Source organism: Postia placenta, assembly GCF_002117355.1.
Source record: "Postia placenta MAD-698-R-SB12 unplaced genomic scaffold POSPLAscaffold_18, whole genome shotgun sequence".
In the NCBI taxonomy this organism is placed as follows: Eukaryota; Fungi; Basidiomycota; class Agaricomycetes; order Polyporales; family Adustoporiaceae; genus Rhodonia; species Rhodonia placenta.
The window spans coordinates 386,154-402,366 of record NW_020169849.1 but is presented as its reverse complement, the minus strand read 5'-3'; the positions used below and the strand labels follow the sequence as shown (position 1 = coordinate 402,366).

At 50.2% G+C, this 16,213-nt stretch overlaps 5 protein-coding genes across 5 annotated transcripts; 3 read left to right on the top strand and 2 right to left on the bottom strand.

Annotated features, from left to right (window-relative positions):
* Positions 1-200: 200 nt before the first annotated feature.
* On the top strand, positions 201-1,450 carry POSPLADRAFT_1061647 (hypothetical protein; the record flags this gene model as incomplete). The annotated part of the gene is made up of 2 exons (XM_024481409.1): positions 201-844; positions 904-1,450. 2 exons carry the CDS (start codon positions 201-203, stop codon positions 1,448-1,450), a joined length of 1,191 nt encoding a protein of 396 aa, XP_024334228.1.
* A 594-nt stretch (positions 1,451-2,044) lies between these two features.
* Positions 2,045-3,701, bottom strand: POSPLADRAFT_1076314 (hypothetical protein; the record flags this gene model as incomplete). The annotated part of the gene is made up of 10 exons (XM_024482905.1): positions 2,045-2,454; positions 2,505-2,608; positions 2,662-2,723; positions 2,775-2,790; positions 2,847-2,926; positions 2,983-3,094; positions 3,154-3,196; positions 3,251-3,376; positions 3,436-3,578; positions 3,638-3,701. 10 exons carry the CDS (start codon positions 3,699-3,701, stop codon positions 2,113-2,115), a joined length of 1,092 nt encoding a protein of 363 aa, XP_024334227.1. The 3' UTR covers positions 2,045-2,112.
* Positions 3,702-4,424: 723 nt separating this feature from the next.
* POSPLADRAFT_1071685 (hypothetical protein) lies at positions 4,425-6,458 on the bottom strand (the record flags this gene model as incomplete). The annotated part of the gene is made up of 13 exons (XM_024482461.1): positions 6,429-6,458; positions 6,313-6,376; positions 5,982-6,260; positions 5,769-5,911; positions 5,584-5,709; positions 5,478-5,520; positions 5,311-5,422; positions 5,175-5,254; positions 5,099-5,114; positions 4,989-5,050; positions 4,835-4,938; positions 4,616-4,765; positions 4,425-4,589 (listed from the first exon to the last, which is right to left on the bottom strand). The coding sequence occupies exons 3-13, from the start codon at positions 6,043-6,045 to the stop codon at positions 4,425-4,427; spliced, it is 1,065 nt and encodes a 354-aa protein (XP_024334226.1). The 5' UTR covers positions 6,046-6,260; positions 6,313-6,376; positions 6,429-6,458.
* Positions 6,459-7,823: 1,365 nt separating this feature from the next.
* Positions 7,824-10,230, top strand: POSPLADRAFT_1174483 (hypothetical protein). The gene is made up of 10 exons (XM_024488292.1): positions 7,824-7,891; positions 7,944-8,200; positions 8,249-8,677; positions 8,716-8,901; positions 8,955-9,087; positions 9,137-9,238; positions 9,288-9,568; positions 9,625-9,864; positions 9,916-10,127; positions 10,187-10,230. Exons 2-9 carry the CDS (start codon positions 8,099-8,101, stop codon positions 10,060-10,062), a joined length of 1,620 nt encoding a protein of 539 aa, XP_024334225.1. The 5' UTR covers positions 7,824-7,891; positions 7,944-8,098; the 3' UTR covers positions 10,063-10,127; positions 10,187-10,230.
* A 645-nt stretch (positions 10,231-10,875) lies between these two features.
* On the top strand, positions 10,876-16,035 carry POSPLADRAFT_1050088 (hypothetical protein; the record flags this gene model as incomplete). Its single annotated transcript, XM_024479906.1, has 18 exons — positions 10,876-10,939; positions 10,994-11,136; positions 11,195-11,320; positions 11,372-11,414; positions 11,470-11,581; positions 11,633-11,712; positions 11,826-11,897; positions 11,948-12,051; positions 12,108-12,416; positions 14,106-14,285; positions 14,347-14,381; positions 14,434-14,485; positions 14,536-14,994; positions 15,052-15,137; positions 15,202-15,271; positions 15,332-15,436; positions 15,504-15,607; positions 15,885-16,035. The coding sequence occupies 18 exons, from the start codon at positions 10,876-10,878 to the stop codon at positions 16,033-16,035; spliced, it is 2,295 nt and encodes a 764-aa protein (XP_024334224.1).
* Between the last annotated feature and the right edge of the window lie 178 nt (positions 16,036-16,213).

Here is a 16,213-nt window from a genome sequence, read left to right as displayed (position 1 = left end):
CGTGAATATGCTGGACACGATGCGCATAATACGGATATCTGCTTGACCCTGTGAACCAGTTGGATTTTCTTAGTGCAGTTGTCAGGGCGGGGAAACATCGCGACGGGCACGGGATATCTAGTCGAAAAGTATGTTTTCCATTTACACGATCCCGGTCGTCCCTTGACTGCCAAGGTCTTACAGTCTCGACTAGTCTTGGAATGGGGCTTTTCAAGCTTGCTTCTCATCACACACAACGTCGCCTTTTCTCTGCTGTAGCGTCGGATGCCGCTCTATCTTACAACGGTCTTTCGCTGCCATACAAATGGCTGCGCGATTCGTGTCAATGTCCGAACTGTGTCCACCCGTCGACCCGGCAGAAGTTGCACAGGACGTCTGACATCCCAACGGATGTGCGCCCACAACCTGGTGGCGTCAGATTAACCGATGATGTATTGCACATCAGTTGGGCGCCGGACCACCAATCGCACTACCCGCGAGATTTGATCGAGCGATACGCCTCATCGCAGAACTTGCGTGTATTCCATAAGGACGTGGATGCGAAGCGATGGGAAGTTGCAGGACTCAAGTCCTCGCCAGATCTGTTTCTCCCGTATAGCAGCATCCACACACCGTCGGGGCTGCTCAGCGCGATCACACAGTTAACGCAATACGGCCTGCTTTTCGTGACCGACGTGCCGAATGACAAGACGTCGAACGAAGAGTGCGAGCTGCGGATATTAGCACAACGCTTCGGCGAGATACGCGAGACGTTTTATGGACAGACCTGGGACGTCAAGAATGTCCGCAACAGCAAGAACATTGCATATACGAATATTCACCTGGATCTGCACATGGATCTACTGTACGTGTTTGCCGTCTACCACTGCGCAGACAAGCGATTGATCTTGGGATACCCTATAGATATTTCCAGCATCCGCCTCGGTTTCAGATCCTTCATTGCCTGCGTAACCGCGTCATAGGCGGGACCTCTGTCTTCGTCGATGCCCTGCACGCTGCGGAGCGACTTCGCGAAACCGACCCCGCCGCTTTCCACATCCTCGCCGAAACGCCCGTGTATTTCCACTACATCAACGACGGCCACCACCTGCACCACGCCCACCCGACCATCGAGCTCGCGGGCGATAGGGTCGCGCACATCAACTACTCGCCGCCGTTCCAAGCGCCGCTTCCGCTGACCACGCCTGCGGCGTTCTACTTAGCGCTCGAGCGCTTCGTCGCACTGCTCGAGGACCCCGCTGCGCGCTACGAGTACACGCTACGCGAAGGGGATGTGGTGCTGTTTGACAACCGCCGTGTGCTGCATGCGCGGACGGCATTCAGAGAGCGACAAGAGGCCGAGAGCGGCGATGTTGTGGGCAAGACGAACCGTTGGCTGAAGGGATGTTATCTCGAAGCGGATGCTGTCTTGGACCGGGGTCGCGTGTTGAGAGAGCAGATCAGCTCTTAGCATTTTACGGTCGCAGGTTTTGAATCAGGTACTGTGGGAGCAGTCTGCATTTGTGGTGCTTCTGTGGTTGTACCGCAAGACATACGAGAGTTTCGTCATGTCGCGAAATTATGCTGTTACACTCGTATGAGGAGCCGTGTAAATCAATCAGGGCACTAGCCAATATAAGAGGACAGAAAGGCCAAACACCCAGGTCGAACAACAATGTGGAGAGGTTCCAATGATGGTGACAGCACTTGAAGTATAAGACAGTACGTAATTGACTCTGCTACTAGATAACGTGTCAAAAAGACTCATGGCTGGAGTTAGTGATTTCTCTGAGTGCTCAGACCAGCTTACACACATGCCCAGCACATGAGCACTAATGATGCTCGCCTGAGGAGCAAGGCCGTTCACAGTGCTAACAATCGCGACCACCCTGCTGCTAGTACCTACGGCAGGAGAGGCTACGGCGAGCTAGCAGGACAGCCAGGCGATGTCATGGACTGCAGTCGACTTTCACCAGCGGATCGAGCTACCATATGGTGTTGCACTCGTAGGATGGCCAACCAACATTGCCCGCACTCAATGCAGCGTAGACTCGCTCGCAGAAGCTCTGGGAGTACGAAATGACAGTCATTGTGATACACTAAAGTACATGAAATTGACATTCAGTAGGATACCTAGTTGTAATGCTTGACGACAACATTTCTGATGACTTCCTCCTCGATTCCGTTGTCTTTCAACTCCAGCGCCGTGACACCATACGCACTCGTGCGGCTCCTCCGCCACTCCTCCATTGTCGGTGCCTGGTCGTCTGGGCACAGACGATTAATCCCATGTTTTTGCAGTACAGGGCTCTCCGCGAAAGGAATGAGCTTGGTGTCGTCATTAGCCTTTGCAAAGTAGAAAACGCCAACGCGAGCATAGCCGCGCTGGTCCGCCGGAGGCTGTATGACACGGTGAATGGTAGCCTTGTAGAAGCCGCCTGAGAGGAACTCCATGACGTCCCCGGCGTTGATGACCTAATGTCGGTTGTTACCACAATCCATATGAATATTCCGCTTAGGCATACCAGAGCGTTATCAATATGCCGGATCCAACGCCACTTGCCGTCAGGCGAGAGTATTTGTAGTGCAGAAATCGGCTGGCTCCAAAGAATTGACACGCTTCCGATGTCTGTTGTTCGACTGTTCAGTACACAGGGAGAGCGACACATCTCGTTTACTGACCGGTATGGCCCTTCAGCCACACACCTTGCGTCTTTACTTCTTCGTCGTCTGAGAGGGGGAAGCTACAGTTTGTCGTTACTAGAAGATTCAACCATGTATGCAGTGAAGCCCACTATTTCATGAAGCGTACTGGTGCAAACAATGTCAACAAACGACGTGCATTAGGTAGCAAATGAATGATTTACCAGCAGTCTCGTTATTGTCTTCGAAGCCATGCATATTTACAAATGTGTCTTCCGGAAGCTCTAGTCCGAGTGCCAAAAGCCTGACGCATATGAGATCGTTTTCGCAGATGAGAAGCATTTTAAATGTAACAATTACCTCAGGATGGGGAAGAGCACTTCGAAATGGCAGAAGCGGTTGAATGCGTCAATCTCTGGGAGCAACGGCCGAAGGACCTTTGGATGCTCGTCGACAGTGACATCTCGATTCACTACGTGTAATATGATAGCATGAGCGGCATGAGACCTCTGAGGCAGTGAGTTGCCGTACTGTTGTATTGCTCGATCTGATCATGGACCCCACCGTTGATATGCTTGTAGGACATAACGATCAGCACATTGACAACTCAGTCAAGTATTATGCAAACCCATTGCCGCCGAGGCTTGTAGCCTAGGTATATGCCGGTACTCTCGAAGTCGCCAGTGTATATTTTCTTCTCGTCATCGCCGACTTGGGTGAATGAGACATCCGCAATGTCAAAGATGCGATCGTTCTAGGGGATACGCACAATTTCTAGCGTCGTACTGTCATTGATGAAGCCGTCGTGCCCACCTGAGCTTGGGTTAAGCCGTGATTCACAACGTAGAAGAATCCTTGAGTAGACATCGCGTCGCGCATCTGAAGAGCGAGTTCTGCGCGACCTTCAGCGGTATGCGCGTTAGAAAGGTCAATGACCGCTAGATCTGCATATTCCACTGCGAGGTTGTGATGCCATCAGTTCGAGCGGACGCGAGCATCGACACGGATCACTCACAATTTTCCTTCGTCACAGGAAGTCTTTGGAGGCGAGGAATAGAGGGAAGGATAGTACTCGGCATGTTGGATTTCTGAAAGGCAGGCTATGTGGTGTCGAGAGGAAAGTTGCCTGACGGTCCAATGTCTTACGCATCACACTTATATCTCCCTTGCGAGTGAGTGCCACCGATAGGTCGATAGCCGGGCGCGTTCCGTAGCACCACACCAGTAAACGATACCTGGGTCATCAGATACTACTTGCATATTGACGAACGTTCTCTCGGAAAGTTCATGGATTCCCAGACCGGGGATTCTTTATGCTCAGCAATTGTATCGGTCTGCTCAGCTCTGCTACTGGAAGGGAAGGACTTCTATCGCCACGAAGATTAGCACGAACGCCACGAGCGGACGACATGCACACCTGGCCAGGTTCAGAAGACTTGCAAGTTCGTCGGTATCTTGCAGGATTTAAGACCGCCGACAGTCACGAAGCTCTTGACGGTGCCCAGACTGCTGCAGAAGGCCTCTCACATGGACGTTGCCATTGATTGCAACGAAGTATGAGAACCACAGGATGTTCGTATGCAGTACGAATACGCATCACTTTCAACCTTCGGAAGGCAGAATTACGCCTGGGAGGCGCAGAGGCCCATTAATGGGTCTCTTGGAATATTCCGGGCAGACCTTGAGTTGCACCTTATCACCGCGGCTCGATCAGACGCTCGATTCTCGACTGATAGGCACCGCGATTGCGGGTAAGCGATGTCTTTTTACGTATTCGCGGGAGCTCCTCGCCATGTGCCACTCTAGTTGTAGTGTTTTACCACAACCCCGTTGATAACCTCTTCCTCCACGCGCCCGTCATCTTTCTTCTTGAGCTCTGTCTGGCCATACGCGCTCGTTCGCGCTCGTCGCCATTGCTCCATGGTAGGAGCATCGGCATCGTCACAGCGTCGTACGATACCGTGCTTCTGGAGGACGGGACTGCAAACGGTACAAGTTTGACGGCATCGTCCGGCGAGGCGAAAAGGAAGACACCTAAGCGCGTGTAACCGCGCTGGTCTTCGGGCGGCTGCACTACTCGATGAATCGTAGCTTTGTAGAAGCCCCCTGAGAGGAATTCCATGGCGTCTCCTAGGTTGACCACCTGAGAGGAAGTGTATGATTTTAGTCAAGGTCTGTCGGCACAAATAGACCATGAAGCTCCAAAACGTACGAGTGCGTTATCAATGTGCTTGATCCACCGCCATCCGCCATCCGGAGACAGAATCTGTAGTGCCGCGACAGGTTGGCTCCAAAGTATTGTAACGCTTCCGAAGTCTATATGATTCGTCAAGGGACGTCTCCATTTGGTCACGGGGAGGTTATACCTGTATGCCCTTTAAGCCATACATTCCTGGTCTTCGTCTCTTCATCCTCTGATCGAGGGTAGCTGTGCATTTCATTGGTAAATAAACTCCTCCACCGAATTTTTCCTTACTATTTCATAAAGCGAACTGAGCGCAAACAACGATGTTATGAAATCGACACCTAACTACTGCTTTTGATGCACTCACTGTAAGTCTCATTGACGGCGCTGTAACCGTGATTATCGACAAATGTATCCTCCGGAAGTTCTAGGCCAAGGGCAAGTAGCCTAGCTCAAATGTTGACCGCCGAACAGATTAGATACTACTCTCATGTGAGGCTTACTGTAGGATTGGGTGTAGCACATTCAGGTGATTGAAGCGTGCGAAGGCTTCGATCTCGGGCAGAAGCGGACGAAGCTCCTTCGGGTGCTGTTTCTTGGTGACATCACGATGAACTGAAATACGGCTATCTTAGTATACGAGGGACATGAAGCAGCGTGAGACAATTACTGTTGTAATGTTCGACCTGATCGTGCACACCACCATCGATGTGCTAGTGTTTAAACGTCGCCGTCAAAACCTTAATGCATCATGCATCATGTTTGGAGCGACGCACCCAGTATTGACGTAGTTTGTACCCTTGATAGGATCCCGTGGCCTTGATGTTTCCTGCGTAGGTTCGCTTTTCCTCATCCGACACGCCCGCGAATGGTATGTCCGCAACATCAAATATCCGCTCGGCCTACATCGAGTCGCCATTATCTCGATCAGTGCTAGTGCAATGTGCAGAATAGTGCTTACTTGAGGTGCCGTATAACCGTGATTTATAACATAAAAGAACCCCTGTCCAGTCATGGCGTCACGAACTTGTGTAGCAAGCTGGGCGCGCCCCTCGACAGTGTCTGTCTTTGACAAGTCGATGACAGCAAGATCTGCATAATCGACTATATGTCATGCGGCTTAGCATAGTCAAGAGTCTTCGCAAGTAACGGCGTATTCATCGCGACCACTCACGATCGGCCTTTGTAGGAGGTGCAGGAACATAGTGAGGAATTCCCAGTTGAGTGACGCTAGGCATTCTCGATGAGCTTCAAGGGGCAGCAAAGAAAAGCTTTCACTGTTGATGGATGGATCGCGCACGACAAGGACAGAGCGCAGACGAAGAGGCCCTGGGTTTATGTAGGACCTGACACCTGCGTCATGTGGGAGCACGCAATCTAAGCCGGGGTCGACGTGAGACTGCTCATTATCGCGGGATAACATGGTACCTGAGAATTCGTGCAAGGATGCCAACTTTGTTACTCATCTGGCTGCTCTGTCGACAAAGCGGAAAGAGGAGACTCACAATTTGACATTAGGAAAGCCGAAGCATCCTTCCATTTGTTCGTACCGGCTTCAGTCTGGTTCAACTGATCTGATAAGATCAAGCCTGCCGCAACATCCTGTATGCACGTCCCCAACCTGTGTAGGAGAGCTAGCTTTGGGAACGAGTGCGACGCGGTCGAGTCATGTTAGCATCAAGCGTCAGAAGGTGATGTATCAACCAAGTATAATAGCATCTACTCGCGCTTTAAGTTAGAGCTGGCGCCGAATTGCCGAGATCAGCATACTCAAATTCGCGATCAAATTGGGCCGAGTAGGCGCGACCTGGACGAGGCAGACACACAAAATACCGCAAGTCGTCGTTTGTCCGGTGGAAGCGTTTAGAAAATGTGAAAGTAGAGTAGTTCTCGAAACCTTTCTCAGCGATTCCATTAACTTGCAGGAGTTATGTTATGGAACCACGGAAACGATAACTTCCCTCCTAAAGACGCGTACGAGCACGTCGTCCACATTCGTGAAGTTGCTTCTGCCGAAGAATGGTATGTACCGTCCAAGCCTTGACAAAAGGCACCCCGGGGTCCGTGTCTGGTACGCTTACGCTCTGCCGCTCAGTCACACGAGACGACTGGCGGTGATGCGCCGATGGCGCGATACGGATAGTGTTTGCGGTTAGGTCCCCTGTTAGGTGGGACACTCAAGTTTACCATACTGACTGGCTTCAGTTCGTTCCTTTCGGTCGCGCTGAAGCCAATATATCAATATCTTGTATAGCTTGAATATGGTATTGAGAGGGTAAACACATATTCTTTATGGCAATAATGTAATAGAGATCAGAAGTAATGCAGAACGTAAGCCGTCCGAAACTGCCCAAACCATTCAATTTGTGCATTTCCTAGTTCCTAGTTATACTAAAGCGTTTGAGTTGTCATCCTTTTCGCATGATTTTGCTAGCCGATAACGTTCAATTATTTATTATGTTAGGCGCCCATCAGACGGACCTAGGTCCGAATTGTAGGTAGAATCTAGGGCGCGGTGAATCTTGTTACCTTAATTAACAGCAACCTGATTTACCGGTTCATCACCGGTAGATTAACCGGTGATTCACCTAGGGTCAAAAATATGGGTGTTAATCTGGGTTATTCTTGGAATATTCCTCGCCGACAAGTCTATTGATTTGACTGTTAAATTCCTGCAGGACGTTATAGCTAGTAGTGCGGTTTCTCAGAAGAAACGACAAGAATGCGTAGTGTCACCGAACATCGCGAGCTCAGTCGAAGTTCGCGCAGAAGACCTGGACTTGGATTCATGGTCATTGACGGTCAATGTTGTGATTTACCGCTTTAGGCTGTTAATCAACGTTAATCAGCACGTGGACGCTCGTTGGTTAATTAACCGTTAATTACACCTGTTAATCTGGCCGACTGCTAATTTACGATAAATTAGGAAGCGATTCCAGATTCGCCGCGCCCTAGTAGAATCTGATGGAAGAGACGACTCCGACCAACACTCCCTCTCACTCCGGGAAGAGTTATTGTCCATACTGGGTTCCAAGAACCTGCCGGACATTTCCAGTGTTGAAGAGGCAATACAGCGTCACTCAGGTATGCAGTGTAAAATGTAGTTTTTATCTACTTAGTCCCGTGATTACCACAGATCCGCGCTCTGGATGAAGACACCGTTGCTCGGACGGTGACTGTATCATAGCAGCAGTACCTTACTAGTCATATGGCAGCAAGTGTGGACCGTACTACCACTATATCTTCGCCAGTACCTGTTGCGACTTCACCAGACTAGTTGTGTTGCCAACCATGTCGAACGCAACCGACTACAAATCCTCCAAAGAGGCTTTCGTCTCAGGAATGACAGGCTCTAGTATAGCTCACATCAACATGCTCTCCCTCGCGTCGCCGGTAAGCGATTCGATATCCTATGCATCGGTCGTGCCTCACACGTCCAAGATGTCTATCCTGCTCTACTTTCTCATCCGTCGCATCTTGCCCAACCACTCTCTCGCGCTTTACAAAGATTTCGTCATCCTGGTAGTCCCGCTACTCGTCTCCATCACCTTTTTTGCGGAAACTCCAATGTCCACAGTCAAAGCCTTACTACCTTGGCTTTTGTGGTGCTCATGGACACTCTTCGCCCGACGTGAAAACGCCATACCTCTACCTTCAAGTAGAAACCCTGTCACGCCCTCTCCATCTCAAGGCGGCATATCTCAAGAGGAAGAGACCCCTACAGCAACCAGAGAACAGCTCGCACCATTGACCGTATACCGCTCACAGATGCTCCTCTTGACGATGTTGTGCATCCTTGCGGTAGACTTCCCCATATTCCCGCGATCTTTAGCCAAATGTGAAGACTTCGGGGTGTCCCTGGTAAGTTCTGTGCACATAGGCCAGGCGGCATAGCCAATGATATACAGATGGATCTAGGTGTTGGCTCCTTCGTTTTCTCGCAAGGCATCGTTTCTGCAGCACCCATTGTAAAGGACCCAGCTCATCTGAAGATGCCTCTCACAACGAAGGTCCTGGCGGTGGCCTGGAAATGTCTGCCAGTGGTCGTCTTGGGTCTACTCCGCACGCTCTCCGTGAAAGGCATGGAATATCCCGTACGCGATCTGAAAATGTATGTGGTGCTGATGCTGATTTCTGATCGTTTTAGGAACATGTAACGGAATACGGAGTACATTGGAATTTCTTCATCACCCTTGCAATTCTACCAATACTTCAGGCACTCTTACACCCACTCATGACTCGCGCATCAATTGTGTTTTTGGGTGTAGCCGCTGGAACATGTACGTCTTCGCGGAGTGGACTGCTCGCGGCGTGTCTGACATCATATAGTGCACCAGGTGCTTCTGAACAAGGGTCTGATGGACTACATTTTTTCAGCTCCTCGTGTCGGTATCGTGAGCGCTAACAAGGAGGGCCTAGTGTCTCTGACTGGTATGTGTGGAATCATGGAAATCACGTTCACGCTCAAGGCATTCTGAAGGTTACTTGGCGATTCATCTCCTCGGTCTGTCTATTGGCACGCTCATCCTTCCCCCGACACCATCTCACTTTCGACGACGTATCCGTGAATTGAGGCATGGTGGACACGGCCACAGAAGCTCACACAGCGATGAGGCACCCCCGAGCGTTGATATCGTAACCCCCGCAGCGCGTGAGAACGACAAGACTGCGATTGAGCTATGCTCATACGCTGTTCTATGGTGGACCGTCCTTGGCGCGTTGCAATTCTTCAATGTCGGTGGCGGCATATCGCGACGACTGGTACGTAACAGAATACCTCGGCAGAACTATTATTCATCAAACGCGCACATACTCAGGTGAACGTGCAGTACATCGTTTGGGTGACGGCGTATAATACTACATTCCTTTTATGCTACGTACTCCTCGACCTGGCCTTCTTTTCCGCGCCACATAATACCTCCTACTACTCTCCCGTGTCGAAACTGAAGGTGCGCCCAGACCCTGCGTTAGCGGAACGTCGGAAGTATGCGATTGCATGGGCCGTGCCGCCCCTGCTCGCAGCCGTCAACAAGAATGGGCTAGCACTCTTTGTACTGGTGCGTGCGTCCCAGAAGGCCCTACTCGTCCTGACCCTTAGGATCGTCAAGGCGAATTTAGCGACGGGGCTCGTCAATATGATTCTACCGACAATGTACATGTCTAATTGGCTGGCATTCTCAATTCTTCTTGGGTATGCATTCGGAATCGCGGGGTTAGCGTGGAAGTTCAGGCACAAACGGCTGGTGGCGCTGTGATAAAGGCCTTCTTGGTCTTGATGGGTTTATGGAATATGGACGTGAAGATGTCTCGTAGATAACATGTGCGGATTTCATTTGGTCTTCTGCGTCCATCTACTTATCGTGCCTTCACACAATAAAGCAGCTGTGCGTCGATTCGTCGAGTATTATACATGGGGGCATTTGATCAGTGCGCAGTGGCGTGCCAATGGCAAATTTATTGACTACAATGTGACTAGTAACTCGGTTGTTGGGCTCCCGGAGAAGGAACTTGAGTTTCCTAGTAGATCGGTCTAGTCAGTACTCAAGGTAGGTGAACAGATGCTGCTGAACTATCAGTCTCAGGATGCAGGCTGTGGCACTACCATGACATTTGTTCTCTGATTGCGATGTATCCGCATTTCTAGCACCGCGGAAGACGGAGGGCGGGAAGCCGTGCTGTCTCAATGTCAGCATTCTGCACCCCTCGATGTTCGATAAGGCTCATCTGACATTGTGGCCGGTTCGTTCTATCTATGAGAACTTCTGATACAGAAATAACTCCGCTCGCGCAGCAAGACTTGCTCTTCTCTGAACATCATGCATACCATTGACTCTGTCATATACTCCCTGAACATCAAATGGAGCTCATTACAATCAAAGGTGCCTGTGCGGGTGACTTGCTGACTCCAACTCTTTGCATATCTTCCAGATAACGAAAGTAAAATACACGCTTCCCGCTTCTTTGCATTCGAGTACAAGTACTTCAAATGAAGCACGGATTTGTATTGTCGGATTCGCTGTGAGGTAGCCGTCAACACCTTTCAGATCCATTAACTCGCGCAATACGGAATGCCTAGCCTTACCCTTCCACCGGTCCCGCGCCGCGTCATCCCTTCCCCCACGAAAGAGGACTGTACGTGGTACTCGCACCCATATGTCCGAAACTAACACTTGTGTAATGCTTTAGTGGACTACGCCGACTTGGCTATCATAGACTTCTCCAAAGTGCATACTGAAGAAGGACGTGCCCAACTTGCCGTCGAAGTCCGGGATGCGCTTTCCGTTCATGGCTTCTTCTACATTATAAACCATGGCTTAAATCAAAACGAGGTAGGCGTAAGGCGCACCTTTGGAGGTAGCATGAGGGTAACAGCCTCCTTTCCCGTAGAATGATCGCATCTTCGATATCGCCGACGTTCCTTTCAACTCGGTTCAAGATGAAGAGAAGCGCCTCTATGCCTCGGACATGAAGGGCGCTGGTTCCTACCAGGGATACAAGATGCGATCTCTTTGGGTATTTGAAAAATCACCTTTCAGTCGGAAGCAGTTCAAACATCCATAGTAGCACATCGACAATGGTGTCCGTGACCAATTGGAGCACTACAATAGTAAGTGCTTCCTGTCGGATACAGATGTGACTTTCAACGAGAAATTCAATTTCAGTCAACCACGACGTTAGCAGGAAGCGTCACCCGAAGCCTGTTGAACCTCTCATTCCCGAGATTGAATCCTTCATCAAATTTAATCACTTTCATGTGCTTAACAACATCCTTCGGTAGGGATAGACTTTGGCTAGGACACTCTCTATCTGACTTGTATCCTACAGCCTGCTAGCTCGTGGAATGGAGCTTCCGGAAGACACTTTCGTCAAAGAGCATGACTTCAATGTCCAGGGAGAATCATACGGTAAGTGCTGGAAATAAACCACTTGAGGAAGCCCCGCTGAGTTGATTATGCTCTGCAGTGCGGTTTATGAAATAGTGAGCCCGCAGTGGACCCTCTTACTCCCTTTTAATGAGAACATGACAGTTATCCTAGGACGGACGAGGACGAGGAGAAGAGCAAAAACGTATGGCTGAAAGGTCATACTGGTATGTCAGAATGGCATCATCGGCAAATTCCTATTGAAGATGCGGGTTAGATATCGGCAGCGTAACTATTCTCTGGAGTCAGCCCGTTTCTGCGCTGCAGATTCTCTGTAAGGACGAGAAATGGCGATGGATCAAGCATATTGACAACGCCCTTGTATGTTGCACCATTACGTGCGGTATAATTGCACCACTCATGATTCGTTGTTATAGGTGATCAACTCGGGCGATGCAATGGACTTCCTGTCAGGGGGTTTCTACAAAGGCACAATCCATCGTGTTGTCCAGCCCCCGCAGGACCAGCGTGGCCTTACTCGTCTCGGCATATTCTATTTTGCCATGCCACATGACGAGGTCAAGTTGGTTCCGCACCTCGAGAGCCCCGTCCTTCAGAGGGTTGGGGTGAAGCGTCGGTGCAGTGATGATCAAGCACCTACAATGCGGAGCTGGCGACAGGGAAGAGTGAGAGGTTACGGCTTTGTCCCTTTGAGAAAGCGAGAGGATGGTCATGAGGAAGAGCTGGTAGATGGGCTGCCTGTCACGCATTTCAACTGAACCTCTCCTGAACAGCTCTCCATCCACGTGTACCAATAAGTATGGCCAACTGTTGACTTCTGTGTACTACAAACGAGCAAAATCTATCCAGTGCTCCATCTCCAGTTCAATAGCCAATGTGCAAGAGTCAAAGACACTACAAACTGCTTTCCAAAATGATACCTCAGGTCTTCTGTACTAATTTCGACGACCGATTCATCTTGTATATACTATGGATATAGCTGGATTACATAGGGTGTCAGACAAGACGTTTCATGAGCGCGTCTCATGAAACGCTCAAAGTTGCTCTGTTGTGCGACGCGAATCGAGCGCGAACTACATTGAGATCAGGTGACCGCGTTTCATAGGCGCTAATCATGAGAGTACATAGAGTTTGCCCGCTTGTCCATAATCGTCGTCCTATCTTGTAGATACTGGGGATATGTGGTCAGTGGTGCCGCCGCCCTAAAAATCTCCCCACCTTCAGCTCATTGAAAAATAATTCAATCTCATTGGTTGCAAAGGAATGTCCAAAGTCCGAACATACGGAGTTCACAAATCAAATCGCTTGCTCATAAATATCTCGCTGACGTTCACACACTAAGGCAACGCCAACCTCGAGGCGGGATCATGGTCTCTATACGATTTGCGCCGCCGACTGACAATCTGAATATTCTACACATGCTGAAGGTCGTTGCGAGGGTAATGTTCACTTATCGCACAGTCGATGCGTTGCTCGCACCGTATCGCGAAGCATGCGTATATCTTTGCTCGTGACCTCGTGCTTGACGTGAACCCCAATAATCCAGATGCCGGTGTCCAAATAATCAATTTCAACACTCTTATCAGCACTCACGAACTGTTTACTTGAAGTAAGCCGTCGGCTATCTTCGATCAACTTGCTCTCAACCAACTAGCCCAGCATGGAGACGCAGCTCGATGTCGAGGTTGCCAGCCTGGCGAAAAGCGTGCTTCCACCTGTTGACGAACACGATGCATCGGACAAACGTCTGCAGGAGCTGGGATACAAGAGCGAGTTTCGTCGCGACATGTCGCTCTTCGGTGTTCTGGGCATTTCGTTCTGTGCTATCGGAATTCTCACCGGCATGAGCAGCGCCTTCCAAACTGGGCTATTCTCAGGTGGTCCATTGGGCTTGTTCTGGGGCTGGAATGTAAGTTACCTCCGGAAGCCTGATCTGACTTTGTGAGACTTTCATGATTGGCTTCGGGATCACAGATAGTAAGCTTCTTCATGCTCCTGATAGCATTAGCGCTCGCAGAAATATGCAGTGCATAGTGAGTACGTTATTTGCATGTGAGCATACTATCATGAAATTCTCCTGCTGCAGTCCCACAATGGGAGGGCTTTACTTCTGGGTTTGCAAGATGAAACCAGAGACTCCGGTCCTAGGCTGTAAGTGAATTTCTTCATGGGCGTCAGCCAATATCACTAACATGACAAAACAGTCTGCGTGAGTACATATGACATTGCAAAATGACCCTTGGACCAACGAGCTTATTGGTTCGCTTAGACTGGTTGGATCTACAGTATTGCTTTGGTGTTCACAGGCACATCCGGCAACCTAAGGTACGAATACCATACACCACTTGGGGTTCGGAGCTGAGACGCATCCTAGTGTTGCGTTGTATTTAGCTTCCCTTGCCGAAGTTTGCCAGAATCGTACGCTCACCCGTGTGGAGATTACTGCAATAGCGTGGGGTGTCAACATTGCCTCTGGAATTATCAACACCGTCGGAACCAAGGGCATCGGCGCGATGAGCTCTCTCAATGTATGGTGGACGTTAGGTGGCACATTTGTGCTCGTCATTACACTCCTGGTTAAGGCACCCATGAAGGTGATATGGCCGCATCTTCAAGTAATCGCCGTTAACGAGAATTGATACATGAATGCTATAGAATACGGCAGACTTCGTTTTCACTGACTACCAGAAGTAAGCCCAGTGCGAAATCAATTGTGCTGAATCGCCCTCATGGCTGGAGCAGTTTTACTGGTTGGAGCAATCGTGGATTTGTTGTGCTGCTCGGCTTTCTTCAGGTGGGCGTTTCCCCGTATCAATGCGGTACCACTCTGACTCGGCGCGGTAGGCCGTGTACTCTCTAGAGGGATGCGAGACAGCTGCCCAGGTGGCCGAAGAGGCACAGCGCGCTGAAATCCTTGCCCCGCTCGCCGTCGTAGGATCCGTCGTAGGGTCATGGCTCATCGGCCTCGCGTACATGCTCGCGCTGCTTTTTTCTGTACAGAGCATCGCACGCGTCCAGGAGACGACGTACGCACTCCCTATCACGCAGCTCTTCTACGATGCAGTCGGCCAGCGGCTGACGCTCATGTGTGTCTCCGTCATTGCGATCGCGCAGTTCATGGCCGCCGTGACGGGGTTCACCGCAAGCTCGCGGCTGTTCTACGCGCTTGGCCGGGACAACGCATTCCCGATGAAAGAACGCTTCATGCGGCTAAATCGCTTTCAGGCGCCATATTGGGGTGTGTGGCTATCAGTGCTCGTGGGATGTGTTATCTCCTGCGCGTACATCGGGTCTGTTGTGGCGGTATGTGAAATCGCCGGTTATCGATTTCATCAGTACTGAAACCAACACATCGGACAGTTCAATGCGATCCTATCCTCTGCGGCCATTGCAGTTATGCTGAGCTACCTTCAGCCCATCCTGATACGTGTCTTCTGGCCCTCAACGTACGTATGAACTTTCGTCATAATTCAACCAAGTGATTGAAAAATCCCGCATATATGATTGCAGAAGCTTGCCTGAGCTAGGCCCGTTCCATCTGGGTCGTTGGTCTTGGGCAGTGAACTTCGCGAGCTTCTTGGTATGTATCTTCAGTACAATGATCATACTACTGCCATTGACGTATCACTTTCATCCGCAGTTCTCTGTATTCATCTGCGTGCTCTTCATTCTCCCAACTTCATACCCGGTAAACGCGCTGAATATGAACTATGCGATTGTGGCGATTGGCGGGGTGATCATCTTGGTCGGTCTTTGTTGGCTGTTATGGGGACGTTACCGCTTTACAGGGCCCGTAAAGACACTGGCGCAAGTTTCCGAGCAGACATCTTCCAAGTACGAGTAACAAATGGAATCAAGAGAAGTTGATCGACCTAGATCTACTATGTGAAGCGTATGACGTCTCGAACACGGTAGGGTATGTCTACTTGGGTGTGACACTGTCACATACATCACAGTTGTCGCGCCTAATCAGCATTGCGTGATCGTATCACTGAATGAGACTATTGTCATCGATGTGGACGCGGTGGTTTTGAACATGGGGTTGTCCGCATTCTTCAAGGTCGCATAGACCAATACGTCCCGTTGTCTGCTTTGGGTACTCGAGAGTCATTTCGTCTGATATGATGCGGCGATTATGCTGCTCAATCGTGGGATGAGCTCCGCGTCTGATGGTGATCGTATTGCGTACGTAGATTTGCTACTGGTCCGGAGTATTCAAGTCGTCCTGATTGCGCGTTGACAGGCATGGAGAGAGTGGAACAGCAGCGCTGGCATCTACAATCGGAATCCGCGGATCTCATGGGTGACCACATTGTGCTTCTTCAGGCACCCGATGGCTTGTGAGGGGGACCACAACTTCTGTGAAGTGTGGTCGTCCACAACGGTACTTCGTATGCTGTGGTTTAATTGTCGGCTGATTCGATATCGCTATATCTACCCGAGAATATATGTGCACGAGCGGATTTGATATGGGATTCGGAATCAACAGTCGCGGCCATGATCCTGGCCTGGCTGGACCCGG

Coding starts and splice junctions, on each gene's coding strand:
- POSPLADRAFT_1174483 (XM_024488292.1), top strand. CDS start 8,099: ATGTCGAACGCAACCGACTACAAATCCTCCAAAGAGGCTTTCGTCTCA. Junction 8,678..8,715: donor GGGTGTCCCTGGTAAGTTCT/GTGCACATAGGC, acceptor AATGATATACAG/ATGGATCTAGGTGTTGGCTC. Junction 8,902..8,954: donor TGAAAGGCATGGAATATCCC/GTACGCGATCTG, acceptor TGATCGTTTTAG/GAACATGTAACGGAATACGG.